This window comes from Paramormyrops kingsleyae, chromosome 17, assembly GCF_048594095.1.
Source record: "Paramormyrops kingsleyae isolate MSU_618 chromosome 17, PKINGS_0.4, whole genome shotgun sequence".
NCBI classification, from domain to species: Eukaryota; Metazoa; Chordata; class Actinopteri; order Osteoglossiformes; family Mormyridae; genus Paramormyrops; species Paramormyrops kingsleyae.
The window spans coordinates 8,626,597-8,653,849 of NC_132813.1; the positions used below are offsets into that span (position 1 = coordinate 8,626,597).

The 27,253-nt window shown below is 52.4% G+C and overlaps 1 protein-coding gene across 3 annotated transcripts in view; it reads left to right on the forward strand.

Moving 5' to 3' along the window:
• sipa1l3 (signal-induced proliferation-associated 1 like 3) overlaps positions 1-27,253 on the forward strand; it is a 50,817-nt gene that overhangs the window by 19,302 nt on the left and 4,262 nt on the right. For all 3 annotated transcript variants that reach the window (XM_072701001.1, XM_072701002.1, XM_072701003.1), the window contains exons 3-20: positions 1,089-2,691; positions 4,086-4,216; positions 5,491-5,679; positions 5,877-6,051; positions 6,166-6,269; positions 9,647-9,804; positions 10,009-10,591; positions 13,320-13,594; positions 16,846-17,088; positions 18,107-18,283; positions 22,555-22,679; positions 23,052-23,170; positions 23,317-23,744; positions 24,391-24,618; positions 25,394-25,556; positions 25,759-25,951; positions 26,188-26,337; positions 26,947-27,073. In XM_072701001.1, the coding sequence (XP_072557102.1) occupies positions 1,185-2,691; positions 4,086-4,216; positions 5,491-5,679; positions 5,877-6,051; positions 6,166-6,269; positions 9,647-9,804; positions 10,009-10,591; positions 13,320-13,594; positions 16,846-17,088; positions 18,107-18,283; positions 22,555-22,679; positions 23,052-23,170; positions 23,317-23,744; positions 24,391-24,618; positions 25,394-25,556; positions 25,759-25,951; positions 26,188-26,337; positions 26,947-27,073 (5,075 nt within the window). In that variant the 5' untranslated portion in view covers positions 1,089-1,184. The remainder of the gene's footprint in view (positions 1-1,088; positions 2,692-4,085; positions 4,217-5,490; positions 5,680-5,876; positions 6,052-6,165; positions 6,270-9,646; positions 9,805-10,008; positions 10,592-13,319; positions 13,595-16,845; positions 17,089-18,106; positions 18,284-22,554; positions 22,680-23,051; positions 23,171-23,316; positions 23,745-24,390; positions 24,619-25,393; positions 25,557-25,758; positions 25,952-26,187; positions 26,338-26,946; positions 27,074-27,253) is intronic.

Sequence of the window (27,253 nt, forward strand, 5' to 3'; positions counted from 1 at the left end):
GTGGCATGTTTACACTGATAGTCTGTCAGATTAAAACGAGGCTCGCCAGAGGTAATGGTAGTTTGGCCTAGTTGGACATGGGGTCCATCTCCAGCCCCATCGGAGGAATGTGACAGATGCCGCCCAGCTGCTCCCACCGGAGAGCTGGGTATGTGGGGGAGGGTGGGGGGGTGATGCTAGGGTCCCCATCACGCTGAGTCTCCTATCATGACGTCTTCATCTCGCCGGGAGACGCAGAGAGGGAGCAGGCAAGAGAGAGAGCGAATTCCTGACACTATCGGGGGGGGGGGGCACTACAAGCAGCTTTGGGAAAGTAGGTCATACTTTATTTTAATGGCTTGTTTGTACTGCGAGGAAACGGCTGCAGCGGCGAGCGGAAAAGGCAGCAATGAAGGGTCACTTCACACGGCTCATCTGCCTAATCCGGGCTCCTCCGAGAACATTCCCGCTGTCCCTACATTCCCAGTCGCCCCCCTCAACTTATTTCCTCTCTCATTCTTACTAGTGCCCCGTGACGCAGCCTGTGCCCCCCCCCTCCCCCGTCTCTGTCCTTCACGCCGTTTGTGTTCATGAACGGTGTGAAAGAAGTAGGTCACAGCAGGTTAAAGACGCTGAAGTTGCCGGGATTTACTGTACGCCAGAGCGGACCACAGCCAAGGACGCTGAAAAGCTGTGGTCTGGCAGCGAGCGGCGGGAACCGGACTGAGCCACGTTTGCCCACCGATCCGTCTGCACCCGCAATCTAACGGGTCTGCGCCATGGGGCGTCTGCCGCATTGACAGCTGCCTGCCACTCGTCCTGTGGGAGACACCTGTCCAGGCGAAAAGAACGACTGAAGTTATTGTACTTGAGGGTGGTGGCCACACCCCCAGCCCCACCTTCAACCAAGCAAGATAATGACTTCTGTGGTTCTCTCCACTCCCCCTTAGCCTGTCATAGCAGTGGTTTTTGCATTCCCTAGGTGGTGCTGGTGCTGCTTTGGGTTGTGGGGGGGTTCTCTGTTGTCTGTAGCCTGATACCCCTTTCTGTCAATTCTTCCTAGGCTGGCCGTCCTCACTCTCAGCAACCTGTCTGTGTCTCTTCCGCAGGTCCGAGCCGTTGGTGTGGTGAGCCCAGCGCTGTGCCAGTAGCGGAGCCCAGGGGGGGACACGAGCCCTCCTCCTATCACCGCCCCTCCCCCAGCGATGCGTGCGGGAGGCGGCCCGAGCCACAGCACGCCTCCGCGGCCTCTCCTCTCCTCCTCTTCCTCCTCCAGCTGCTCGTCGTTCTCCTCCTCCCCTGCCCCCCACCGCGCCCCCACCCTGCGGCAGGATGCCTGCCCCTTCCCCTCCTGCTCTCCCCCAGGCCCTGAGCTCCGCCCCAGGACCATGAGCTCGTACAGAGACCGAACACATTGCGCCCCTGAGCTGCTGGAGGTGGAGGGGGGGCCTCCCAGCTTCTGCTCCCTGCCTCCTTCCTCCCAGATCCCCCTGCCGGACTTCCAGATGTCCAACGGGCACTCCTCGTCCGAACCATCGGCCCCCCCTCGGGTGTGCGTGCCCAAGATGGGCGTACGGGCACGCATTGCCGAGTGGCCCCCCCGGCGGGAGCGCTCGCAAGAGTCCCTGCTGGAGAACGGGCACGGCGGGCAGTCAGGGGCCCCACTGGGGCGTGGCACCATACCGCGCATCACGCGCCTGCAGTCTAAGGACGTGGAGTTCCGGGACGGGATTCGGGGCGGCTCTCCCAGGCTCTTTCGGCCGGCAGCGCCACTGCAGCAGCGTTCGAGCAGTGAGGTGACCCTGAGCGAACAGGACGATGCGGAGGCGGAGGTACGGACTGGTATCTTCCGCGAGTACGGCAGCACCTCCTCCATCGACGTGCAGGGTGTCCCAGAGCAGAGCTTCTTCGACATGCTCAGCCAGTTCCACCAGGAACGGCCCGACCAGCGCAGCACTGCCCCCGCGCATCTTGGGGAGCTCCTCCGGGTTGAAAACTCTGCCCCCAATCCTGCCCCCAGCCCCGCCCCCCAGGCTGTGAGCCCCGCCCCCCGCCTGGATGAAGGCTCCCTCCGGGTTAGGAAGAAGAGCGGCGGCACCGAATCATCGCTGGGCACGTCGTCGCTCTTCCGCAAGCTGCGCAGCTCCAGCCGTAGCGAGGTGGAAACGGTGCGGGGTGAGCTGGACGAAGGGCGCCCCCCAGAGGCCAGGAGGACCTGGCAGTGCCCAAAGAGTTTTGCCCACTACGACGTGCAGAGCATGTTGTTCGACCTGCACGAGGCCTCCAGCCAGCGTGCCCACGTGGCACAGCGCCGCAACACCGGGGCGTCAGCTGCCTCTACTGTTTCCCCCCCCGCCGTGGAGCCCGGCTTCTCCAGCACAGATGACCTGAGCTGCCCAGAGCTGGCTCCCCCTCTTGGCTCGGAGGCTTGCGACGACACTCTGGCACCACTGCTGCTCAGCTGCCCTCACTTCTGCAACGAGACGGGCGGCTGCTCCGAGCGCAATGTCAGCTTCCTGAGCTCGTGGGCGGGGGTGGGGCCGGCGGGGGCGGGGCCAGCGGTGAGCACACGTTGCGCCAACGCCAGCGTCTCCGTGCTGGAGGTGGCCCCCGATCAGCAGCTGGCCACCCGCCTCGAACGTTTCAAGCACTACAGCATCGAGCACGTGGACCTGGGCGCGCGCTACTACCGGGACTACTTCCACGGCCGCGGTAAGCACCCGTGCCGGTGTACCCACTCTCTGTGTCCTTATTCTTCAAATCACGGTCCTTGAGGTCTGAGCACTGCTGCTTTTCCAGCCTTCCTTTACCTGTGAGCCTGGTGTGAAGCGTCTGACCAATCAGAATCAGTAATTATTAAACTAACTACCTGGGAGAACTGAAAACACGGCCTGGATTTGGAATCGAGGTCGAGATTTGAAGAGCCCTGCTCTATGTAAATAATCTGAAAATGACAGGCTCACAGAGAACCTTCTGGAGGCCTGGAAATGAGGCCGGAGTCGTATCCGATGGCTTAATTCAAGATTTATCCACTAAAAATTGGCAGCAGCAAATAATGAAACTTTGCTCAGGTTGGATTTAATAAGTCCAAATGCTTCATTTTGATACCATAAAAAAATAAAACACAAAAATTTTTCAGGTCATCTTGAGGGGGCAGCACGTGACTCAGTGGGCTGAGCCTTTGTGTGATCAGAAGGTCGCTGGTTTGAGCTCAGCCTCGGCACATCAGCGGGTCTTTGAGCAAGGCCCTTGAACCCCAGCTCCCTGCGGTGCAACACCAGGTGGCTGCAGTTCGCAGCCAGCTTGCTCTCACCTACAGAGAGCAAGTTGGTGAAGGCTTGAATAAATTGTCCCCATACGGATCAATAAACAATTATTATTTATTTAAAAGGGTTTTGGCTATTTGGGTACCCCCTGCCTGTGAGTTTGGGTACCCCCTGCCTGTGAGTTTGGGTACCCAGTTTGGACTTCACCTTCATCGCCACGCTGGTTTCTGCTATTGATTTCGTTACGAATCTCCTGAAAAACTGTTTTTGCATTTTAGTACTTTTTGAGGGTGAAGTTGACCAATATTTTTGGTCGAACTGTTGAATTCCAATACGTAATCTTCGTGCGTCATTTTGAAGTAACGACAAGGTTGGCAAAAAGAGTGAGAAATATCCTGGATTTTCAGAGGCATGATGCGTTGAATTTTGAATTGTTTCGGCGCAGTCTTTACGCTCTTCTCCATTCAGTGCGCTTTCCTGCCGGTACCTTCTAGAAAACATCTGGTGGCAGAGCATGCTCCGAGACGACCCCAGAGGCCGTCCCGCGAGCGTAGTGCTGCGTGTCACCACGCAGACAGAAGCTGCCTTTGTACGGTGCGGCAGCGGCTGTAGCGACACGGCTAACTTTACCGCCGCGGCCCCGCTCGCGGTTACCTAACAATGTAATCGCTGTTGGAATCCGCGCTGGTGGTTGAAAGCGATTTGTCAGGCTGCCACCCGACGACAAAGATGCCTCTGTCTGTGCTCGGAGTGTTTTTTTTGTTTTTAAGTAACTTTTGTTGCGGGAGTTTCGTGCCTGTATTTCACCCTGCACCCCCCCTCCCCCACCACCAACGCCAGAGCACTCAACCTACTTTGGGACGGACGACAAGTTGGGTGCGGTGGCCGTCAGCATTCGTAGGGAGAAGCTGGAGGACACCAAGGACTTGAAGGACCAGTACCAGTACCGGCTCATCTTACGGACCAACGAGGTACTGCCCGTCCCACCTGGCTCTGAAACGGACCTTTTGCGATTAATGTTTGATGGGCGTGTGATGATGTGAGAGTAGTGATCAGGGAAATTCAGTGCGGGCTTACAGAGAACCTTCTAGAATCCTGGAAATGAGACTTCCAGACGCTCCCAGATTCATTCCCCGGGTCTGAGCAGCTCTGCACGGTCTCACACATTCCGAACAGAACCAGAACACCTTTGGCACCCAAAGTCGTTCACTAAATGTCCAATAGCCCTGAGCCCAATCAGGATATCTGCTTCTGTTTTGGCTTCCCTTTGGCATCTGAAACGGCAGTGATGCATGCTGACGGTGTTTCTCTCTGCGGCTGCAGCGAAGGGCAGAGACTGATCGCTCTGACCGTACGCGTCCTCGGTCGAGCTTGACTTTAGGGGGTTGCATGTGTGCGTCCGTGTAAAAGAATCCCAAATCTCCATTTCTCCTCGCCTCTTGTTGCTGTCCCTCTCAGATCTGCTGAGTAATGCCTCTGGTTCTCGCTTCCGGCCCGGTGGCTCCTAGCGGGATCACACGGCTGCCTGGCCGCATCAGCTCAGCAGGGCACAGGTGGCGCTGCCTGTGTAAACAGCCCTCCGGGCATCGGGACGCATTATGTCAGTGGCACGTAGCATGCCACCGTGCCAGCCCCCCCCTCAGAATCACCGGACCTCACCGGTTTTAATCTGACCGTCACAATACCGGCCCCCGAAACTACAAATGGCCTACCGAGGAATTACAGCGATGCCATACGGGAATATTCACGCCGAGAACAAGAGACAAACATTACAGTACAAACAGGAAGTGAATAACTGCCCCCCTCCCATAAAAATGACTGCCCCAAAGTCATCCAAATCAACAGTAAACAACAATCACAGTTCCTAATCAATAATCAGCGATTAAAACAAGTATGTTGTATTAGTACATTAAACTGGCAAACTCTGTTATACATTTAATACCATTGAGGTGTGACTGACAGGGTAATGAATGCTTTTTATATGCTTGGTTAATTATTGAAACTTTGCTCCCTTTATGAATCAGACAACCAAGAATGTGCAAACTAACCTTCCATTTATGATTTTGATGGGGGTTAAAGTGGTTGGTTACTGGAGTGGGAGGGGTCACTGGCTAAATGGAGATTTAATAGACTGCACTGACGTGGCTGCAGGTTTGAGTTTCTGTGTAATGTCACATGGTCCGTCCATCTTGTTTTTGCTGTCCTCCTCCCTCTCGTCACGGTCCTTGCTTCTCCCGGCCTGCAGATGGTGACACTGCGCGGGTCAATCCTGGAGGATTCGGTGGCGTCGACGGCGCGGCATGGCACAGCGCGGGGGTTACCGCTGAAGGAGGTGCTGGAGTGCGCCACCCCCGAACTGAGCGTGTCCTGCCTGCGGCTAGCGCTCAACACCCCCAAGGTCAGCGAGCAGCTCCTCAAGCTGGACGAGCAAGGGGTGAGTGTCTGACCTGTCTGGCAAGGGGAGGGCAAGGGTCAAAGGTCAAAGAGGACGACAAATGGCCGCAGTGGGGTAAACGAGCAGAGCGGGGGTCAGGAGGGGGGTCGGCCGGAAGATCGACAGGCGGAATTGTGCAGGCCGGGTGTTCATGTGTACCCTAAACCCCCCCCCCCCCCCCCCCCCCCCCCCCATAGCTGAGCCAGAAGCAGAAGGTGGGAATTCTGCTATGCCGGGCCGGCCAGAGCACAGAGGAGGAGATGTACAACAACGAGGAGGCTACACCCTCCTTCCGCGCCTTCCTCGACCTGCTGGGGGAGCAGGTGTGCCTGCGGGGGTTCACCAAGTACGCCGCCCAGTTGGACACCAAGAGTAAGCACCCCCCCCCCCCCCCCCCCAGCTGCCCACAGCCGTGCTTATGCTCAGTAGGGTGAAGGGCGCTGTCTGTGATCCGGCGCGGCTGATTGACTGCCCTTGTGTTTGCAGCGGATTCGACAGGAACGCACTCGCTGTACACCACCTACCTGGACTACGAGGTCATGTTCCATGTCTCCACCATGCTGCCCTACATGCCCAACAACCCGCAGCAGGTAGGGCACTTCTGCGCACACACACACACAGACACACAGACAGACAGACAGACACATAAAGACACACACAGACAGACACACACACACATACACATAAAGACACACACAGACAGAGACAGACACACACACACACATACAGACAGAGACAGACACAGACACACACACACACATACAGACAGAGACAGACACAGACAGACACACACACACACATAAAGACACACACAGACAGAGACACAAACAGACACACACACACACAGACAGAGACAGACAGAGACAGACACACACACACACATAAAGACACACACAGACAGAGACAGACACACACACACATAAAGACACACACAGACAGAGACACAAACAGACACACACACACACACAAAGACACAGACAGAGACACACACACACAGACAGAGACACACACACACAGACAGAGACACACACACACAGACAGAGACACACACACACAGACAGAGACACACACAGACAGAGACACACACACACACAGAGACACACACACACACACAGACAGACACACACACACAGACAGACACACACACACACAGACAGAGACACACACAGACAGAGACACACACAGACAGAGACACACACACACACAGAGACACACACACACAGACAGAGACACACACACACACACACACACACAGAGACACACACACACAGAGACACACACACACACACAGAGACACACACACACAGACAGAGACACACACACACACACACACACAGAGACACACACACACACACAGACAGAGACACACACACACACAGAGACACACACAGACAGAGACACACACACACACACGCGCGCACGCGAGTGCCCTTTACAGGAATCCAAACATGTTATTGTATCCGCCACTACGACGCGAGGCATTGGAGCCCAACCGGCTCTGTGGGTTACCGTCGCTGTTGTTGTTGATCTTCATCTTCCTCTTTCGTTTTCAGGCCTTGCTCGCGGCAGGGCGTGGCCGCCCGTTCTTTAGAGTAGGGGAAAAAATGCCACGCCGTAATTGGCAATGCCAGCCTGCGCTCTCCCCATGACCGCATGCGCGTGTGTGTGCTCCTCGTGCGTGTGGGATTATTGATTTGTTCGTGTGGTATTTCCGCACATCTCTGTAGCAGAGGCAGGATTTGCTAAGGCTTTGTTTTAAATATCCAGGGTTGTCTGGCAAGACCAGCAGAGCGCCGAACCGTACTGAGCGTTCGTGTGCCAGGGTGGCGGTTTTGTGCAGCGAGACGTGTAACCCAGGAACCTTCTGCAAGAACAGCCGGATGCGAGAACACATTAGACCTCCAGGGGGCAGTGTTACATCACCAGACTGCGCATGTTACCCAGCAGTCTGCCTTGTTACCCGAAAACACATCTCGAGTGAACTCGGAGATGACTGCAAGATTTATGAGCTCCAGCTTAATCCAGAGCGTGGGTGGGTGGTTGGATGTGTGGGTGGGAAGCTGGGGGGGGCGAGGGCGGGGGGCCATATCCATCAAAAGAGGCTGTTGTTCCGGAAGCAGATGCAAATGTCGAGCACGGTGAAGGAGGTGCTCTGGTGCAATGGGGGTGGTTTTGGAGCGGCAGAAGTCCCTCCCGCGTAATAAATCCCTTTTGTCAACATGGGGTCTCGTCCCGCTGAGTGTTGACCTCAAACACACAAGTACGTGTGTTTACATGCTGCCTGAGACGCATTAGCATTCTGGCTTGCAGTTGTGCGTTCCCAAAGAACCCTATGACCAAGAGAATCAAATTTTATACTGAGATTAGCGCCTCATACTGGTTGCGAAGGGGTAGAGCATGCCTGTGAGTGACATTACCTGTCTGAGTCTGACACAGCACATAATAAAAAGCATTACTATGCCATCGCTATGTTAGTAGGAGTCGTCAGAGTTTTCCCGCTTTTTTGTCGCTCATTGTGCTATTTACAGGCCTTCACCCTGCTGATGTACAGAATTGTGCAAAAGTCCGTTTCAAAGTCTCCCCTAATGTGAGCCCAGTATTTGACCCAAGTATTCATTACTTCAACCAGTATCAGTAACTTTTTGGAGAACAGAAAAAATGTTGTTGTTTTTTTTAAAGTGTTGCTGTTAATTTGTTAAATTGTGTTCGAATATTAAATTGTGCAATTGTGCCTAAGACTTTTGCGCAGTACTGTATTTTCTAACAAAACTTCCCCCACAATGATAGCAACTGCTGAAAAATATACTCTGGGGTCATCGAAGCTAGTCCCCCTGTTTAGTGGGTGTAGGCATGAGCATGCACTGTCGCAGGTCTCGGGGACAGGTTGTGTCACTCAGTGTGACATAACCGCGTGGCCCACTCGGACAGTGACGCGGGTTGGTGTCTGCGTGTGTTATTAATAGCGAAGGATTAATGCAGCGTTGTTCTGCTCTGCGCCCTGGCAGAAAGGCTGCCTCGCACGTCTATGCATGCCGAATAGTGGCATGCATCAAATTGTCACATTTTTTTTAGTTGGGGAAACTGGAAGGTAGAGGAAAGGGATTCAGTAGAAAGGAATTGGATGTTTCATTGAATGGAATTGGGGAGGGGGACGAATGAAATGGAAAATGAAAACAAAAACTTTGGTGATTTGAAATTTATGCTTTATTTGCCATTTGCACAAGTATGAAAACAGGGACATTAGAATGGTTCTTTTCACATATCCCATCTTGATCTCCTTTGAGACACAAGCGTGCACATACACACACACACACAAGGTCCCAACAAACACGTGACTATTCTGCCCAGGATAGGATTCGAACCAATAACCTTCTGGACATAGGCATGAGCAACCCCCCCCCTTTCGTGCCAGTAGGTGAGAATTCCAAATACAGTAGTTCTATAGATGCAACTTAACGCTTCAGTTAAATCTCACAAATGTGTTGCCAAAAGTAGAGAGACTGATTGGGGTTTGACACTGTGAGACCAAAACTCACTAGCCAGTTCCTGGGGATTGTTTCAGTTCTCGATCATCAAAGGCTGTCAGGCTGTATTTGGATGTCACACATTCTGACGTGTTGCCATCATTCTAAAGTGTTGCCTGAAGCTCGCAGGGTCGATCAAATCCCCAACTGCCGTAGAGGTTGATGGCACCAGGAAAACACGGCAAGCTCTTGAGATGAGAGCGCAGTGCCCAGATTCACTCCCTTTTTTTTGTCGTGTTTTTTTTTTCTAGAATGATTTGCGAAGTATATAGTTTGTTACTTTGCCTGGGTAGATGACAGTATTACGTCAAAAAAACAGACAAAATTCCAGGCAAGAATCAAATTAAATGACCAACTCTTCGTCTTGCAAATGACACTCGTGGTCCAATGCCGTTCCAAGCTTTTATTTTCACACCGTCTGAGACTGTGACCTCCCTCCCCAGCTCCTGAGGAAGAGGCACATCGGCAACGACATCGTCACCATCATCTTCCAGGAGCCTGGCGCGCTGCCCTTCACGCCACAGAACATCCGCTCGCAGTTCCAACACGTCTTCGTCATCGTCCGTGTGCACAACCCCTGCACCGATGACGTTTCCTACAGGTACAGAACATTCCTGTCCTTCAAGTCCCAGATTGCTTCTTGTCTGCTCACTTGCTACAGTTGTCATAAGTTTACTGAGTAGCATTCGCGTATGTTTCTGGAATGTCGGCTGCTCACCTAGAACATTTTTTCCATAATGGTTGCCATGACGCCATAATTGCGCACGATTGCCTGATCGGTCACCCGCGCCCTTGCGATCCGCAGCGTGGCTGTGACGCGCATGAAGGACGTGCCCATGTTTGGGCCACCCATCCCCAACGGCGTGACCTTCCGCAACCCGGAAGTGTTCCGGGACTTCCTGCTGGCCAAGGTGATCAACGCGGAGACCGCCGCCCACAAGTCGGAGAAGTTCCACACCATGGCCCGGCGCACGCGGCAGGAGTACCTGCGCGACCTGGTCGAGAACTGCGCCAGCGGCACCTTCCTGGACTCGGCAGGAAAGCTCAACAACCTCATATCGCTGGCCTCCAAGAAACGGGAGCGGGCACGGGCCCGTGAGGGGGCCGAGCTGGGAGCACTGGGGGCCGTGACCTGGCGCGTCACGGCCCAAGACTTCAGCGGGGGCGGGGCGGAACTGGCCTGCGTGCTGGGCGTGTCCGGCGAGTACGTCGTGCTGGTGGACTGTGGCACCAAGGGGGTGGTCTTCAACTGCTATTGCGCCGATGTCATCGGTTGGACTCCTGAACGCCTGGCCCTGAAGATTTACTACGGCCGGGGTGACCACATTGCCGTCAGGGTGCCCGAGGGCTGGGCCCAGGACATACGCGAGATCGTCCAACGGCTGAAGGTAAGGAGGGGTGGAGTTTGAAAAGGGGCGGAGCCACGTAGAGGTACACCTTATGTCCAATAGAGCAGCCTTTTTTGACAGGGCTCCCCTAGGGCTGATATATTTGTCCTGTTTCCCCACCCCCACACACATCCCAAATTAACTTTACACGATGATAGCTTTTTTTTTTTCTTTTCATAATTCATGTGTTCACATTAGTTTTATTGTTTCTAAAGGCTGCAATTTTGAAATAGTTTTGTGTTCAGAACTGTAGAAGCCTTTCGGATGACAGGTCAGTGTTTCCCCAACCATTATATTAGGGGGGCGCCCCGCCCCCCCTTGAAGGTCAAGTTAATTTTATTTCATTTCATTTTATTTTATTCTCTATATAGCGCCAGATTACAACAGAAGTCATTACCTTTCCTATAGAACAGGTCTATACATTGTCCTTTTATTAAACAAACTAAATAGCCTTATGTTATTTATCTTATTTAAACAACAGCTTGTTATTTAAACACTGCAGGTGAAACGTTTTTAAGAACATGAAAAAAGACGTCGAGGTGCATTCGATTCAATCCTTCAAGATTCTTGCCTGGGGATGGCCAAAATGACTGATCTGAATGATTGATCTCGGAGACGTCCACCGATTAACTGTTCATGGAAATCATAGAGTTCTTGATCTTTGTCCACTACTAATGTTCCCAAATTTCACATGAAACTTCAGGCCAGTAATAACGTAGATCCGTGCTACGTTGACAAACCAGCAGAATGATTGAATCAGAATCAGATGGCTGAGCTGATTGGCTGAATTATATCATGTGTCTCTATCATAGGGTCTTTTTAATGCGTGATGTATTTGAAAAACAATTCATTGTGAATGGTACTAAAAAGGGACTGGACTTCAGTAGTGTGACAGTGGTTCTGCTATGCACAGTCAGGTATTTCACAAAGCTGAGTTATCTGTGGTCAGCACTTCCGGAAGTAATACGACAAATCTATTCAGCCACCTTACTAATAAACAACTGTTTAAAATAAAGTTACTCTAAACTCCTAACTTTAATGACCATTTAAAACAGGGGTCTCCAACTCCGGTCCTGGAGAGCTACTATCCAGTAGGTGTTCTGTCCCACTTGGCTTCTGATGAGCCACACCTGTTCTCAGGTAAATACCAGGAGCAGGTGTGGCTCATCAGAAGCCAGGTAGGATAGAAAACCTACTGGACAGTAGCTCTCCAGGACCGGAGTTGGAGACCCCTGATTTAAAATATACTGCAGCATTGTGTTTTAAATTATGCTAATGGATAAGTCCTTAGGCTTGTTTCAGTCTGGATATTCTTGACCGTACATTTCAAAATTGGGAAGAAAGATTACAGTTCAAGTCATGGATCGTGATTGTGTGTTACGAAGTTTGCGATATGAATTTTTTTTAGAGCAATTGCCCACCCCTAGGTCTGCCTCCACCTCAAACCCGCTGCACAATTCCCCATTTATTTATTTCCTCCTCACCTATGTCCCCCATGCGGTTCTTTTATTCTCCTCCAGGGGGGCGCACCTCACATTTTGAATACCACTGCTGGGTGATGGATTCGTTTTCAGTTTTGCTTTTCTCAAACTATTGCCGCGAGTCATGAGGTATTGGCATGTGCTTGCCGTTGTGAGAATTTCTGGCGAACAGACCGATTTGTTACACAATGGCATTTACTTGGCAAAGAAACGAAAATATAAATTCGCATACATTTGCGTCGTATCATCCAGAAGCCGAGGTTCGCTGATGTGTCTGACGCATAAGACGAATCCAGTGTTATCGTTACTTCTCCTGTAAACGAGCTTTCTAGTCATCCAAAAATTGGCAGCTGAACACTTAAGTTTCATTTGTCATTTGTTTGGTTTGATGTATCCTACATAAGATTAGATTTATGCCCAGAGAGAAATTCATTGACATACAGTGACAGCAGAACATAAAGTGCACGGATCCAAATCTTAGCCCGTTTTATTTTTTTGGTTTAGTCTGAATTTGTCAAGCTTAAACAAATTGCCGATTCTGGCAGTTTTTCTTGGCCCTGTTAGTCATGTTATTAGTCTTCATGGCCTGATTAAGTTACAGTAGGGGATGGGTTCGAATACCAAACAGACAAATGGTCAAGGAGCAGCTTCTGCCCTGTTTAAGCCACTGAACTGACCTGATTTTATTTATAGTTTGGATTGAAATTGTTTGTTTGTATCTGGTAGCAGGTTGCCATTTTTGTTTTGTCAGTGTGTGCATGGTAGGTGCACTACTAGTGAAAGGTCTTTGCACACCACAGGTTTTTACTGCTTTTCCATTTATTTCATAGACTGCTGATTTTATTATTCTTGTTAAGCATCGGAAAATTGAGTGAACAACTATAAATGAAAACAAAAAAACAAGTTTTTTTATAACATGGAAAGAGTATGTAACACTGCATGTCTGACATCCTATTAACTGGTTGTGCGATGATGGCAGAGTCAAATTCTAGGCTGTCCTTTAAATTTAAATGCACTAGTTAACTGTTTCATCCCCTGAAACAGAGCAGTATAAAATGCCACTTTCTTGCTGATAAAGGTACTCAAACGGTAAACACAGAGCATATTTATTTGTTAGCAAAGAACATTGAGCGTATTTTTTAGTAAATATGAAGTGAGTAACATGCACGTGCAGAAAGTCTGAGTGTGTGCAAAAACTTTTGACGGGTAGTGCGTGCAAATGCCTGGCTTTGTGCCCCCCACCCCAGGCCCTGACGGTGGGCTGTGAGACGGTGGACATGACCCTGCGGCGGAACGGCCTGGGCCAGCTGGGCTTCCACGTGCGGCTGGATGGTACCGTGGCCGAGGTGGAGGAGTACGGCTTTGCCTGGCAGGCCGGCCTGCGGCAGGGGAGCCGCCTGGTGGAGATCTGCAAGGTGGCCGCCGTCACGCTGTCCCACGAGCAGATGATCGACCTGCTGCGCACCTCCGTCACCGTCAAGGTGGTCATCATCCCGCCCTACGACGAGGGGGGGCCGCGCAGGTGAGCTTCCGCTCGGGTGCGGGGGAAGCCGGCAGGCTGTAAGCGCGAATTTGGATTCCGGGAGCTGGTGTGGGGGGGGGTGGAGGGGGCGTGGGTGTCAGCACGGTGGGGGTCGCTCTGCCAGGAGCTGCTTCTGCTGCTGTAGCATCCTGCGAAAGGCTTGGGGGGGGTGTGAAGGAAATTTCACGCCCCTCCCCTCTGCTCCCTGACGCATGCCCCCCCCCCCCCTTCCCCCCCCAACTCACATGTTGCTGGATAAAGTTGCCTCATCCACCATACCCTGGAAACAAGGCCTGAGATGTGTGTGTGTGTGTGTCCCTATTGGGCAGATCCTTAGAGGCATGGACGCTGCTCTCAGATCAGACGGGGGGGTCACCCAGTAAGCAAAGGTCAAGATCATCCATCCATCCATCCATGTCCCCCCCCCTCCCCAGGGCGCCTCTCTGTGTTCCAGAGAAACAGATTGTTGGAGATTAAGACCAGAAACATGAGGGAAAAAGAAGAGTAACGAAAAGCAGGTGATGAGCAATTGATGCTCAGTCTGGGGGGGGGGACATGGAAGGCAGCTGGAAGGTGTTTGGGGAAGGGAGCAAAGAGCGCTGATGGAGAGACATGCCTGAACACTGCCTAGGTGTGAGAGGGTGAGTGGGTGGGTGAGAGAGAGAGAGAGAGAGCGAGAAAGAAAAGGGTGCTTTTCTCTCCCTCCCTTTCCTCCTCCTCCTCTCTTCCTACTGGAGGAGAGACAGCGAGGACGAGTGTGAGAGGAGCACAGGGACGTGGGGAGAGAGAGCGAGAGGGAAGGCGCGCGTGTGTGTGTGCGTGCCTGCTTGCGCGCGTGTGTCTGTGCGCCAGAGAGACAGCGCGTCAGGACAATGGCAGCCGAACTGAAGCCTGGCACTGGCGTCTCCACGGGCAGAGGTGGGAGTCGGGGGGCGAGGGGATGTAGACGGGCGGGCAGGCGGGCGGACAAAGCTGTGTCGGGGAGGAGGGAGGAAAGGGGGGGGGGGGGGAGAGAGAAACACAGCCGTCGTGGCGATCAGTGTTACGGCCGCTCCCTGAGCTTGTGTTTTGGCTGCTTCTGCCTCGCTTCCCCTGGCCTGCTGCCTCCGCTTGCAGGTTTGTGTGTCTCCCTGTTTGAGTGTGTGTGTGTGTTTGTGTCTGTCTGTTATTACTGTAAAACCCTTCTAATTCAAACAGTCGGGATCGATGCTTAACATCCCCAGAGCATCCGGCTCACCACGACATGTTTTCCCGTAATTACCTGACCGGAGGTGTCTGCATGTCCTGACTCCGCGTTCCCCGTTTGTCCCTGAACGCCGCGGGTTTGTGCGCGGAATTCCCGGACCGGTTTCGGGTAGGGCGCCGCGGACCGCGGTCGGCCCCCGGACATAATCCGAAAACGGGATTCGCGCCAAGGGGAAAGTCACGGCGATGCGATTACATCACGATTCCGATAACGTAATGATGGGGAGCCGCGTTCGGAAGCTGGATGCGAAGTTGAGGCTGTGTGAGGTGTGAAGTTTGCAGGGGAGCATGGGAGACGTAGTTTAGTGTTTGGTGATGGCGGGGTATGCAGCTGGTGTGGGGGGGGGGGGTACCTGGGAATGACAGCAGGAAAGTTGACAGTAAAGTGCAGTTAAAGGAGGAGGGGTTTGCGTTACGGCAAAAATAGGCCCTGTTTGGGGCCGTGATGCCCAGATTGCGGGGGTCAGCTGTGTATCCATGGTAACAACGTGCTGTGTTTATGTACAGTGTTTTCGTTTCTCATTTCCTGTCATTCGTACGGTTGTTAAAGGATGGTTAGATGAAAACTGCAAACTGGGGTCCGGCAGACCAGAAGTATCGCAACAGCAGGATTCTCTGCGCTTCCGTCTTTGTTACTCAAAGAGTCTGACCCTGATTTTGACGGAGTCAAATCTGCTGCCACATTTATTTTGATACTTCGGTGATCTTTGATTACTCTTACTCATGCAGTAAAGAGAGGATGACGCGGGCAGCAGTGGAGAACATACCTTTGTCATTTACTGTGCTCCTGTTGGACTTGGGCCTTGGCCAGACGAAGCTGTACTGGATTTATCGTGTGTGTGTGTGTGTGTGTGTGTGTTTGTGTGTGTGTGCATGTCTCCTGAGTTGGCTTGCTTAAAGAGTTTAGATATTTAGCGGTACATTTACTGCCCACAAACCTCTCTGTTGTAGTTGCTCTCCTGATCGTTCTTCAGCATGTTTTGCTTCCTGCGTCTCTGGTGTCGAGGAGAAGCACCTGCTGGGGTCAGAGGTCAGGCTTGTGCCAGCCAATCAGAGGCACAATGGCTGCACTGTTTACCACTGCGCACCAAATGTTGGGAAGACGGTTAATTCTAGTTCTACAAGATTTCTTCTCGAGTTGTGTTGTTTTCCTTCCCCCCCCCCCCCCCCCCATGGCTGGCTAGAGATTTGCCACTGATAACGCAGGGAGGTAGAATAATGGAAGACTGGTACAACACAAAACAGGCACTGGTTTTTGCAGCATTAGTGCTCTCCGCATGGGGGTTGCTGAAGGTCGATCCAGTGGACTGTGAGTTTGCAGGAAAGGCTGTCATGGGGGGTGAGAGTCCACCCCCCATGACAGAAGGGCGACCTCTCCCCGCCCTTCTGTTTCTCCCAGCCCTGTCTACTGACGGCCAGCAGGCCTGGATTTCGGTGACCTTACTTTTGTCGGGTTGGGGGGGGGGCACCCCATAAAAATTAGCATTTTCGTCAACATTTAATAATTGATGCAGAACGTCTGTCAGCTTTGAGGGAAGGGCGACCTTTTTCGGACGGGGGCTGGCGAGTGTGTGGCGTTCAGAGGAAGAATTGCTGAGCTTTGTCTGTTAAATCGCCTGAAAGATCTAAACACGATGTTCTCTTTAATCTACGGTTTCCGTGACGATGGTGGTGCTGCTGTCCCTGTAGCTTTAGCCGCAATATGTGTCTGTGTTTACGCAATTTTTTGGGGAGGGGGGAGGGGGTGTTACTGAGTAAGTACCTGCAGTGGTTCAGAAAACTCGGTAAGGCCCGTATAATCCACGAGTTGTTCGAGCTCGAGGGTGACATCATTGCCGAAGTAATGAGGGGAAGTTCTGGTTGGGGAGGAGGATGCTGGCGTGTCCCAGCATGCCGCTGGTGGGGGGTGCAGCTCTTCCTGTACTCGGTGATTAGTGCAGCTGGTACGCGTGTGGGTGTGTGCGCTGCATTGCATTCGCGTGACCCTGCTCCCGTGCATCTTACAGGGGCTGCACTGAAGAGTACGAAATGAAGACGGTGGAGCAGAAAGTGGAGCCGGAGCCAGTGGTGGCAGTGTACCGCCCCTCCCACCGCACTCCCGCCTGGCGCTGGGACAGCCCCCCCGCCACCCACAGTGGCACTCCTGTTCAGCGCTGGACCCCAGTGGGGCCCCCACAGTCCCTGCCTCGTACCCATAAGGTCGCGGTGCCCATCCCATACAGGGAGGTCCAGCACCTTCCCACCAAGAGGTGAGACTGACAAGAAGAGAAAGTGTACTGTGTCTGTCCATAGCCGCTTATACAGGAAGTGCAGGGTCCGGGAAGTGCGGGGTCCGGGAAGTGCGGGGTCCGGGAAGTGCGGGGCCCGGGAAGGAAGTGCGGGGCCCGGGAAGTGCGGGGCCCGGGAAGTGCGGGGCCCGGGAAGTGCGGGGCCCGGGAAGTGCGGGTCGCAGAGCAGGAGACATCTTGGACGGGATTCCAGTGCAGCACAGAGCACACGCACGTTTTCTCTCTCTCTCTCTCTCTCTCCCTCATATACACACACACTTTGAGACACCAGTTCACCTAACGGCTAAATGGAGGATTGTTCCATTTGTACCACGCCTGCTCGTTATACTATAAAGAGCCAAACAAACTGCCAGTATTTGTCAGCTGTAAAAATAAAACCGTCAACAAACCGTCGAAGAACCGCTGCCCTGCGACACTGACACAGCCCCTGCAGACCTGACGTTTCCCTCGGTGACGAGCTAAACCAGTGGCGTTGCTGGGGGGCACTCTGCGAGCTCCATCTGCAGCGCCGGCCCCCGTCTTTGGCTGCGGCGTTGGGTCAGGCCGCCGTTCCTGTCCCCCGTGGTGTCTGTGCTTCCGCACTCTGCGCTTTCGATCCTCTGCAGTCTAAACCTCTGGAAAAGGTTTCTGCTTCCGCCGAGCTCATTTAGCGGAATGAATTCCTTTCGCGTTTTCTGCTCCGATACGATCGTGGTAAACATTTGTCAGCATATTGAGTTTAGCTGTAAGTTGACATAAACTGGGTTGTATATATAATTAGTAGATAAATATGCATGTGGAACACTGCAGGTTTAAAAATACTGTCTTTGCTGTACATTAATATTAATGAATACATAATAGTGATATAAATAGCGCTTGCAAGTTGAAAGAGGGGAGCATAATTTCGCTGCCTCTGAATGTGCCTCCAGATTGAGCTCTGAAGTGTGCGTATAGATGCCTTATCTGATCATTTTCCCTCCACATTCTGCCTCCCCTCCAGGCCAGTGAGCTTCCCTGAAAATCATTACAACATCCCTCTGACAGGAGGCGACAGAGTGCTTCCGTACCGCAACCCCTCGGCAAGCTTCTCTGCTCCGAGTTCAACGCTGGCCACAGCTGGGCTCGGGGGGCCGGGTCTGGGCGGGCCTTTTGTGCGCTACAAACCTTCACCCGACAGGTCAGTTCTTTGAGTGACGACTTGCTCTGCCAGTCCTTGTGTAGCCCATGCCCAGCCAAAGCAAACAACCTTGGCTCACCACCACGAAAACATGTCATGATTCGTGCTCCTGAATGAAATGCAGCATTGAATTTGCTCACTGATTGATGGACTAATATACCTTATTTGTCGCACCCCTCAAATGAACCGCACCTAGAATAATAACCAGACAAATTCCTTCCAGAGATACTAATAAACACTTAGAGGTGTTTGAAAGCAGCTACAAAGACAATCTCTTGCATGATCTGGCAACCATGAGTTAGTAAAAAAAAGTCAAAATTTTGAGGCCATTCTTAGCATTAAGAGGAAAAGCTTGTTCTTCAGGTTGTCACTCTTGTGCAGGGGGGTAGTTTTGTGCCTGGAATTTCCCGTCGCGTGTTTTTGGTTGCAGTCGAGATGAGCGACCGGCTCAGGGCAGACTCACTCGTAAAGGCCCACGGATCCCAACTTTCCTGTCTCAGTTTCGATCGCATCTCTCATTTAATCTGTGTTATATGCACTGTTATGTTCAGTGAAACTAATGCATTTCTAACGCAACGGCAAAAATCTGCCCGGTGATGTTTACGGGGATAAGCACAGAGTGTTCCCTACTCCTACGATTTTATGTGTGCGTGCGCGCGCGCGTGTGTGTGTATGTGTGTGTGTGTGCGCCCGCGTGTGTGTGTGTGTATGTGTGTCCGCACGCGCATGCGTGCCTCCATATGTTTGCGCATGCTTTAACTTGGCTGTCTCTCTGCCTGCTTGATTCTCTTTACAAACTCTAGGCACGTCAGTTTGCAGACTTTAGCATCTTTCTCAGAGCTCCATGCTCGGATCTGTGGTCTCCTCCCTCCATGGTGTCATTTTGACCCTCATTGGCCCGAACTTGGCTGCAGAATTTCCATTCCCTTAGTAATCAGCCTGCAGGTAACACATGTGTGGTTAAATGCTTAGAAAGAGGCAAACAAACGCATTGGCTAGTTTGCTGTTGGACTCGGCCATTTGGATGGCTGCCCTGATTCTTTTTGAGGGAGGGATTTATTCTGGCAACTGTATAAGTTCTCTGCGGAAATGGGGAGAGGCTGTGTCTGTGATCGGAATGTTGCTGGTTCAAATCCCTGGGTTGATAGTGATGTCACCATTGGACCCCAGATCGAGCGCCCTCAGTTGCTCCCGGGGCTGGCTGATCCTGCTTAACATTTTGAGTACCATCCAGTATTTTTTTTTCCCCTTTTCAACTACTGACCATCAAGTAAGATATTTATACATTTCAATTAACAGGACAAACTGTCTACATTTAGTGTTGTAGCGCCACTGTTTGAGTATGATAAGAACTAGTAATTATAATGGTCGTGTTGCTCAAACAAAAGCTGTGCTACTATGTTACAGAAAGAAATCCGCAGCCAACAGGATGTACGCAAATCTGCTTGTGCTGTCTGCTGCCAAAATAAACATAATAAAGGAGTCAATCATAAAATATCACTGTATCCCCAACTAGCCATTGCTGTTATTAAAAAGTACACAAGTCTCCAGTACAAAATAACAATGGAGCACAGATAAAGTAGTAATTAACCAAACTTTAGGAACAATACAAGTCTGAAAACGTCTAGTTTGTATAAATTTTGCTGTGTTCAAATGCAAGGAAAATCAACACTAGTCTTACATACATTGCACTCAACACTTCATACAGTACTGTACTTGTCATTTTCTATCAAGACATTTTTGTATAATATAAGAAACTATATTTTTTATGCCCCTGTATGTACAAAGTTACAGCCGTATGCACTGGGAGCACCACGTTTCAGGCTTATTAAAAATGCAAAATTGACAGCACTGTATGAAAAGTTTAAAAGTTAATGTGAGAAACGTGAGATTCCAGGGCCATGAAGACGGCTAACACGCAAGTGTGAGGCTGGTCGCTGAGACAAATGCGCAGCATACCCCAGCCAAGATTTTATGTGATCCCAATCGTTTTCGGTATTGCTTTTGGCTTACGTGCTGTTTGCGAATTTCTGCAATCTTTCAACAAACGCCAAAAGTATTCCTGTTTAATTGTTCACAGGCAACTTGTGAATGACCGAAACTACGAATGTCAAATGCACAGATCTGATTTCCACACAGCCGACGCACGACTAGCCATCACCCTCACTACTGCTCACTGTTTGTCACACTTAGGCTACCGGAATTTTGGAGATTTTCTGGGCGAGATGTATCTCTGTACTATTGGATCGGTGTCTTAAAGAATAACGTTACACTGATTTTTATTCTGTGGAAATCGAAAGATTAATCTGCTGACCAGATTGAATAATAAATGATAAACATTTCACCAGTCATATAAATAAAATATAAATAAAAGGCTGTGTCTTGGTTTGATCGTGACTAACAAATAATTAACAAAACACCTTATTCTCCATTGTTTAGGGGTGACGGTGTAGGTTTGTATGAAAATACGTCCTTATTTGGCATCAAGGTTCCTGTTGTGCAGTAGGCAAGCGACACGTGAAAGTGTTCTGGAGCTGCAGAAGTTTCTCGTGGAGATTACATTCCCATCTTCTGTAGTTTGATTAATGACATCAGCGTTTAGTCGATGTCTACTTGACGTTTTCGACATAACTTTCGACTTTCAGAAATCTGAAGCCTTTCAACCTCTAGCTGGTAGCAGTTATGACTAAAAGATAGCCGCTCAGAGTTGTGTTCACAGACAGTGACTGACGCTTGCCACTTCCCCAGAAGGCCTTTGGTAGCTGGGAGCTGCTGTAGCACATAGGACATCTATTAAATTTGTGTAGCGCCCCCCCCCCCCGCTTCGATCCACTGCAGTCCCTGCAGTGCAGGTGCCTCGCACCTTTGCGTCTCTGCGAGCGCCCGGGGCAGCTTGGCCTACATCCCGCAGGCCTGACAGGCAGCGCGCCGAGTACCGCGGCGTACGTGCGGCGTTTCCGGGGAAACTCCGGGTTCCTCGGCGCGTGGCTGCCAGGCCGGCGGGGGGCGGGGACAGCCGGTTTACCAACCCTGCGGGTAGCGACCACGACCAGAGCCAAATGAGACGTAACAGGAAATCATTACTGTGCCAACTTTTCCTGTTCATCCAGCGAATTGAGCGCTCACCTGTTTTTTTTTTGGTGCCAAGGAAGGTTTGCTTCTGTACAGACTGTGTTTTTATTGACACTGAATATGTAACCTTTGATCTGACCAGTACCAGATAATAAATTGGTAAGCTAATAGTTTGTTTCTGCCAAGCCCCTACTTCAGAACCTGCTGTGAGTGGTGTGGTTTGTTTGTGGTCGAGTCCGTCACAGAGACAGAATAATACTGGATTTTCGGACAGGGTTTGGTTGCCATGACAACGTTTTGGATCATGCTAAATACATACATTGTGGGCAGTGCCAACTAACCCAGTAAGGCACATAGGCAGCCGCCTTGGGTGGCATTCTTTGAGGGGGTGGCGGGCAATTTCACTTTGTCTCAGACAGGGGGCGCTATTGGTGAAGCTTACGTAGGGCACCATATGGACTTCAGGCAGTAATTATTGTGGTTTATATATTGAATATTAAGTTAGAGCTCTCATCAGTTTCATAGTCTGGTCCCTTAATGAGCTGTAGAGTCAACTTCCTGTGTAGACAGGAAGTGCCTGTAAAGGGGCATCTCAGAGGGTTGGTGCCAGCTGAGGGTCTTGAGCGGCAGTGATGTTGGAGGCTGGAGATTGCAGGCCTTTCCACTGTGGCCTGAAGACCTTCTCTGTGACCAGCATAACTGTCCAGTGAGGGCTATTGACACTGGGCCACATGAAGCCTGGATTGGGTCGCCATAGCTTATGTTGACCTTGGTCAGATTTGTGCATGTGTACTGGAACAGCGAGGTCCATGATTCCCAGCTGCTTTAGGTGAAACCCTTAGCATGGCAACTGTGATGTAAAAGTTGGGATCTGACTCTGGGTTGGACCGCGGATTCACTGCTTGGCGCACCGCTGCATCGATGGTCCGTGTAATTAGGGGATATAATTAGAATGCTGAGCTGACTCATGTCTCCTGACCGCACATCCATTCATGAGCCTTCTGTGTTTTTAGTGCCTCTATCCAGGAGCAGGGGCAGTCGGTCTGCCTGGCTAGTGGCGGTGGTGTCTCCCTGGCCATTAGGTGCATCTCTACGGCATTTGTGGTTCTTGCATGCTTGCTTCCGATTGGCCAGATCACCATACATGCTGGCCTGTCCCTTGGCGTCGACCAGCAGTAAAGGGCCGCTCTCCCTCACAGGTACGGCATGTCGCAGCGCCCCCTACTGGGCTACGAGCCGCACATGAACCTGGACATGGCATCGAGTGGGGAGTCGTCGTCCGGATTCACCAGTCAGGGCAGCACCATGGAGCGGGTCAAACCTGGTATGGCTCCCCTGCACTTCGCCGCTGCCCGCCACCTTGCAGCGCCACCCTCCGCAAATGATACCCTTCAGAAGCCAAAGTCAGTACTCCATACGTCAACAAACAAGGGGGCTTCCCTGGAGACCCGTGGCCAGTCTGATTTACAGCTGCCTGGGGTGACTGCCCTCTGGTGGCCATGGAAGTGAAAAATGACACTAGGGCCATTATGTCTGTTGAGATGAAGCCTCTATCGTTCGATGGTGGAATGCTCTGGAGTGATTTGATGTGGACCCCATCCTCTTGGAACATATTGTAATACATTGCAGGGTACTAGTAACATATCTAATATATGCCCTCGGTCTCACTAGCATGTCTTGTCACATGCCTCCCCAGAACCCCTGTGGCACATGCCGGTGTCCTCACGGGTGCCCCCTGTGGGCGGGGGAGGCACACAGAAGCGATCAAGCCGGCAGGATCCCCCCGGGAAGGACTCTCCCAACCGGCACTCAAAGGTGAGGGGAAAGTGGTCCTGAGTTTGACTTTGAGGTTTGACGCTAAACAGGATGATCTTTTATGCGTCTGGTTGATGTTGTTTTTCTATTTTGCTCTCTGACTCTCTTCCATTGCGTCTCGTTTCCTGCACCTCTCTGTACGTCAGGGGGAGGCCCAGTACTCCAGCCACTCCAGCAGCAACACGCTCTCCAGCAACGCCTCCAGCAGCCACAGTGAGGAGCGCTGGTTCGACGGCGGCATGGGCGGCTCAGGGGGGCTGGGCGACCCGGCGGAGCCAGACCTGGACCCCCTAGCCAAGGGCGGCTCCAGCGACAGCGGCATCGACGCCTCCACCCTTTACACGCCGAGCCCCGGCACCAAGCCGGTTAAGCCGCCGCGTAGCCACCTCAGCTCCCAGAAGCCCCTGCACGGCTCGGCCACCTACAGCGGCCTCCAGGAGCTCGCCAGCCGTTCTGGGGACGGTCGGAGGAGGGAGTCGTCCCCGGCCCTGCCTGCCTCGTCCAGCCAGAGCAAGAATTACCGCACTCGCACATTCCCGCCACCGGGGGCCTCGGCGGACTCCTTTAAGCCCAGGTGTGGGTTCTGGACCTGTGTGTTTTACAGAAGCATGTCTGCTTCTGCAATGCCTGATGCATGGCAAACCCAAGTAGGCATTAATGCGTCATTAGAGGGGAGCCCCCTTAGCAGCCCACGAGTCCCTCCCTATATTCCCAGGAGCTTCCACCTCCTCCCCCCAGTTCTCCTTCCCCTTCCCATCATCCTCCTCCTCACTGACTGACCTCCAGTTAACCTTGCTTGCAGTGCGCTCGTTAGCCAAATCCCAGCAAGGGGGCCGATGACGGCCCTTTGTTCCGGCCTGAAAGCGCATTCTTTCTCGCCCACCCCCATCGCCGGGCTGCTCGCAGATGGTCCAGCTGGGATGGGGGGGAATTAAAAGGTCATGTCTATAACTGGGACAGGCTGCCTGTCTCAGCACTGCTCACGCAGAGTCGATACTCTGGGGGGGGTGTACCCACGGGGGGCAGGTACAGCAGAAGGGCACAGCAAGGGTTCTGCAGTCGTAGATGGATGCACTGAGTGATGAAGGCTTGGTAGGTGTAGTGTATTTTTTGTAGTAGTAGTAGTATGTTTAGTAAATATCTATTTGGTTGGCAGCTGACTTGACTGTGGGAAAATGGGCGGAGTTCCACAACTGAGCCTTTCGGTGTTTCTTCTACAGCCGGACCTGCTACACCCCACAAGGGTACAAGACCCCACCGGCAGAGAAATCGCGGCCTGTTAGGGCCACCACCATTACACCGACCTTAGGGACGTCGCAGCAGTTGTCCAGCTCGGTGCCCAAGACCTCCTACAGCAAGAGCAAACACAACGCCTGGCAGCACCACCAGGACTCCGTCGCTGCCGGCACCTGCACTGGCAGCAGCTCGGACAGCTGCAGCAGCAAGAAGTAAGCCAGCTTATTCGCGGGATGCTCTCTGCGGGATTCGGGATAGTCTATGCGGAATTTGGGAGTGTCTCTATGGGATTCGGGATGGTCTCTGCGGGATGCTCTCTGCGGGATTCGGGATAGTCTATGCGGAATTTGGGAGTGTCTCTATGGGATTCGGGATGGTCTCTGCGGGATAGTCTATGCGGGATTCGGGATAGTCTATGCGGAATTTGGGAGTCTCTGTGGGATTCGGGATGGTCTCTGCGGGATTCGGGATAGTCTATGCGGAATTTGGGAGTGTCTCTATGGGATTCGGGATGGTCTCTGCGGGATGGTCTCTGTGGGATTCAGGATAGTCTGTGCTGAATTTGGGAGTGTCTCTATGGGATTCGGGATGGTCTCTGTGGGATTCAGGATAGTCTTTGCTGAATTTGGGAGTCTCTGTGGGATTCGGGATGGTCTCTGTGGGATTTGAGATGGACTCGAAGGGATGGTCTCTGCGGGATTGTCTCTGTGGGATTCAGGATGGTCTCTGCAGTATTCCAGATTCTTTCTGCAGTATGGTCTCTGTGTGGTTGTCTGTATGGGATAGTCTCTCCCACAGAGGTTCTGGATTCTTTCTGTGGGATGGTCTCTACGGGATGATCTCTTCATCTTTGAATAGATCTGTACTTTCTCACATTGGAGGGTCTTCGTGTGCTTCCTTTGTTTTTTTACTCCTTATCTCCGTCTTTGCACCTTATGGCGGTAGTTGATCACGTTTTAATAGCGTTGTCCGCGCTCATGCGTTCAGGCAGGTGGACGTGAATTCGAAGAACGTGTTCGGCCAGCCGCGCCTCCGCGCCTCCCTGAGGGACCTCCGCTCTCCCCGGCGCTCCCACAAGAGCACCATCGAAGACGACCTGAAGAAGCTCATCATCATGGACCAGCCCAGCGAGGCGCCTCACAGAGATGTGGTGAGGGCCGGGGAAACGCAGGCATACACAGTCACACATATCTAACAAACCCCGGCAGTGGCCATCAGGGGGCGCCCTATGTGACACGCGTCAGAATGCGAGGGAAGATGACATATGACAACTAGGTTGGGTCAGATGTAATAAACCGTATTTCCTTAGACCTGTATGCTGTTGCTCAGTCTGTCACCCCAATCGTCCGCAGTCCCCGCGGCGGAGCCTCCAGCGCACCTTCTCGGACGAGAGCCTCTGCAGCGGCCGGCGGGACTCCAGCTTCGCCAGCACGACGCTGTTCGACACCCCGACCACGCAGAGTGACCTGCTGTTCACCTGCACCCTGCCCACGCGCCGGCACATCCACAGCTCCGCCCACAGCTCACTTGTGCCCAGTAAGAAGGGTGAGTCTCGCTTTGCATTGGCCAATCGGCAGGCTCTTGCTCAGGAAATCACTTTGCTGACCCTGGGATATGAACCTTCTGCTTACAGGCCCAGCGTCCAACCGGCTGAGCTGCATGCCACCCATTTTACTGACGACTCTTTTCAGTGCAGTTTTCACACTTTGCTGCACCGTGAGATGTTTTCGTTCTGCACCACATACCTGGACAATCTTATGAGACTTATTTTTTGTTTGCAGTACCGCTGTCTGCCTCTGAGCTGTCACTGACGGAGGTGCGTGACAAAGTGCCCCCCCTCCGCCGCCTGGACCCCGGACTCATGCCCCTCCCTGACACAGCCTGTGGCCTGGAGTGGGCTAGCTTGGTCAACGCCGCTAAGGCCTACGAGGGTGAGGAGGATTCTGGGAAAGGATACGCCCCTCTCTCTCTCTCTCTCTCTCTCTCTCTCTCTCTCTCTCTCTCTCTCTCTCTCTCTCTCTCTCTCTCTGCATATTTGTCTCTCTGTCTAATTTACAAAAGAGCAGTGGGTGGACGTCTCAGAGTCCGCACAGTCCGCCCTCTCAGCGGCGTCACCTGACACTCCTGGGAGGCAGGAAGCTGATTTGTCTCACTGGCGAGCTCACAAAGCTCCTCTGTCTGTGTGCCGTCCGTCAGTCGTCCTGCGGCCCGTTTCACCCTCTCGCGGGGTGGAGAGACTCAAGGAAACCCTGTCATTAATATATCTACCTGGCTGATGCATGATCCTGGGGCTCGCAAACCACCTTGCCCCAGTTACGGGTCTTTTGGATGGTCTTTGCAGTATAAGTTCTCCCTTAGGGACCACTGGTTGTAAAAGCCACTTGTGAAGACAAGGAAAGCTTTGTCCCCGCCCCTGTGTTAACCCCCCCCCCCACTACATTTTCTACCTATGCTGTGCCATGGATTGTTTCCACCATGACTGAAATTAATGACGGCAGTACTTACGATGCATTTTTCCTGGGGGGGGTTGTGTATTACAGTGCAGAGGGCGGTGTCCCTGTTCTCCCTCAGTGAGCCGCCAGTGGGGGCCACAGACCTGCGACTGGCCCCCAGCCCGATCCATTTTCATACGGCCCAGACCCCTCGCACGACCCCGACCTTCGCCAGGTAACATACACCGTTATCGACACCACCCTTCACCCACACAGGCATACCAGTGGTGAGATGTACAACCACGCACAGCTGCTCTCTCACCCACATTGGAGACAAAGATTTCTCTGCAGTGCTCTGCAGTGTCGAAATTCATGCCGAAGTGCCATCTTGTGGTCGCACTTGGTACTGCAACTT